Source organism: Centruroides sculpturatus, unplaced genomic scaffold, assembly GCF_000671375.1.
Source record: "Centruroides sculpturatus isolate CEXI.00-Female unplaced genomic scaffold, Cexi_2.0 scaffold81, whole genome shotgun sequence".
Lineage (NCBI taxonomy): Eukaryota > Metazoa > Arthropoda > Arachnida > Scorpiones > Buthidae > Centruroides > Centruroides sculpturatus.
The window spans coordinates 532,138-535,118 of NW_019384371.1; the positions used below are offsets into that span (position 1 = coordinate 532,138).

Sequence of the window (2,981 nt, forward strand, 5' to 3'; positions counted from 1 at the left end):
TTTATTTATTGATAGTTGAAAAATACAGCTTTTGAAAGTTTATCTTGAATTAACCAATCTGCAATTGTCATTATACCATTAATTTTGTTAATGACAAAATAAAAAAAATAAAAAACAACAGATCTGTTGTACTCAATTCTAAAAATTTTAACATAATTAACTCAGTATTTCTGTATTATATACAACTAAAGGAGGAGTTTATAATTAATAAATTATATCTAAAAAAACACATATACTAAAATTAATAATTTAATAATTATATTCCTAAAAGTGAATGATCAATCTTATGAAGTTAATTACATTATTAATTTTTAATTGTTTCCATTAGTATAAATTAAGTAACTTACTTGTATCTGTGAAGCATGTAAATCCATTGTTATAATATGATCTGCACCGGCAACAGAAAGCATATTGGCAACTAGCTTAGCAGAAATGGGAGCTCGACTCTAAAGTCATTAAATTAAAAGTTTTTAAACGATTTTAAAATTTTTATTAATTTCCCATATTAAAACTAACCTTATCCTTTTTATCTTGACGAGCATAAGGATAACAGGGGATAACGGCAGTAACACGAGAAGCCGACGCTATTTTGCATGCATTTATCATAATAAGCAATTCCATTAGATGATCGTTAACTTCAGCACAACCAGTTTGAACTATATAAACATCTTCTCCTCTAACTGACTCTCCTATTTCAACACTAAAAAATAAAAATTTTACACAAATCTTTGTGTTTTTAAATAACTCACAAACAAAATATTTATCAACTGTGAAAAACAAAACATTTTCAAATTGCAAAATATATATTTAAAAAAAAACAACAAAAAATTGAAGTTTTTAATAATATAAAATTAATATTAATTTTTATTTAAGAATTTAATCAAGAATTTTCTTGTATTATATGCAAGTTTTCTAGATATATGTAAGTTAACATCTAAAGCATTCATCTTATTCCTCATGGTTTATGTTATCAAGTGACATTAAATCATATAAACAATCATTAGAGTTTACAAAGCATTATGTAAACTGCTTTAATAATTCAGATATTAGATATAAATACATTGGTCAAAGCAATTCTAAAGTAAAATTTGACAAAAGAACTGATTATATTACATTATACGTAACTTACCACGTTTCCTGATTGCTGAATTTTTTAAGGACAACTTTTCCTAATGTTATACCGAGACGATCGACAATTCTTTGGGCAAGATCTGGATGAGACGATCCTCCGAATACTTTTATATTTGGCATTTTTTAACTTACAAAAAAATGATTCGGTTTATGGACTGTTAGCACTCAAACCGGCAGACGGAAAGTCACTAATGATAAAACAGCTCCCTCTTTTGTCTGACAATTTCGATAACGCAGCATTTTATTTTTATATTAAATATATAATGAAAGGTTAAGAGTGAGTAAGTTACTAAAATAAAAATAAATATAAAGAATTTCTGAAATAGAAAGTTAAAGATATTAAATTAATGTAATTGTTTTTTTTTGTTTTGTTTTTTTTATTGGGTACGTTTGTAAAGTCGAAGGAGTTAAACGTGTTAGTAACGAATCGTTCGCATAGTAGTAGTCTCGCCCAGTACGCATGCTCTGCGGTGATGACGTTTCGAACGAAACTCTAACGAAGTTCACGAGAGTTAGTTTACCTTCTTGGGTACGTTCGTAAAGTCGAACGAGTAAACGAGAATGACGTCATCGTTATTCTTATTTAGTTAGACTTTTCGAACGATTCGTTTATAACTAAATGGATGTGTCTAAAATCGAAGATATGAATGTTGTTAGTGCAGCCTTATCCGAAATATTTTTCTTAGATTGCTTCGGGTGGACAGTTATTCTAATCATTTCACCTTTTAATTCACAATTTAAACACTCGAGTAGATTTAGAAACATCGATATCGTCGGCCGCCATTTTCTTAACGAAGTGAACTAACTCTTTCCTTCGTTAATTTCGTTAGAGTTTCGTTCGAAACGTCATCACCGCAGAGCATGCGCACTGAGCGACACTACTACTTTTAGAACGATTCGTTACTAACGCGTTTAACTCGTTCGACTTTACGAACGTACCCTTCGTTATGAAAATGGCGCCCGACGATATCGATGTTTCTAAATCTACTCGAGTGTTTAAATTTTGAATTAAAAGGTGAAATGATTGGAATAACTGTCCACTCGAAGCAATCTAAGAAAAATATTTCGGATAAGGCTGCGCTAACAATCTAAGAAAAATATTTCGGATAAGCATATCTTCGATTTTAGAAACATCCATTTAGTTATAAACGAATCGTTCGAAAAGTCTAACTAAATAAGAATAACGATGACGTCATTCTCGTTTAACTCTTTACGAACGTACCCTAATGTTAATATTTTATACGTCGATGCGTCTCCCTCCTGAAGGCCTTTTTACATGCTCGTCATGGGTTCGAGCATGTTTACAATGAAAGCGGAGGACAGAACCCGACGCTTCTTATTTAACTCACAATGTCAGTCTTGAAATTTTCCGAACCGATCCGGACTTGAATTTGTATCCTCTGGAGCTTCAGGCAGTGGCATAGCTAGGGTTCGTGCCGTCTGGAGTGGTCAAATCTAGCTCGTGTAGGTGGTTACTTTGAAGGTGATAGTGCGTCGGTGTTTTAAACTATTCAAAGCAAAAAACTACAAGCCGAGTTCCCGAACGTTTGCATCCTACTACGTAGAAATGACGTGTTTACTTTTTATTCTCTATTTTGCAGTAAGATGAAAACATTTCGAGTTTGTGTGTATTGTTTATGATACCGTGTTACTAAATCCTGTGAATGTAATGATTAATTTGCACAATTACCTCCTGCATAACAAACGCCATTCTGCAGGCCATCACGTACTGTACGTGATCGACATCCATGCCAGTGTTATACTATGCAATTAGTGCTGTGCGATGCATCGATGTGACATCGACAAATCGATGTTTTTGTTCCTCGATGCATCGATCTTCCGATGTTTTT

At 32.2% G+C, this 2,981-nt stretch overlaps 1 protein-coding gene across 1 annotated transcript; it reads right to left on the bottom strand.

Annotated features, from left to right (window-relative positions):
• Positions 1 to 296: 296 nt before the first annotated feature.
• On the bottom strand, positions 297 to 1,709 carry LOC111614967 (ribose-phosphate pyrophosphokinase 1-like). Its single transcript, XM_023356341.1, has 3 exons — positions 1,130 to 1,709; positions 517 to 700; positions 297 to 446 (listed from the first exon to the last, which is right to left on the bottom strand). The coding sequence occupies exons 1-3, from the start codon at positions 1,249 to 1,251 to the stop codon at positions 312 to 314; spliced, it is 441 nt and encodes a 146-aa protein (XP_023212109.1). The 5' UTR covers positions 1,252 to 1,709; the 3' UTR covers positions 297 to 311.
• Positions 1,710 to 2,981: the final 1,272 nt, after the last annotated feature.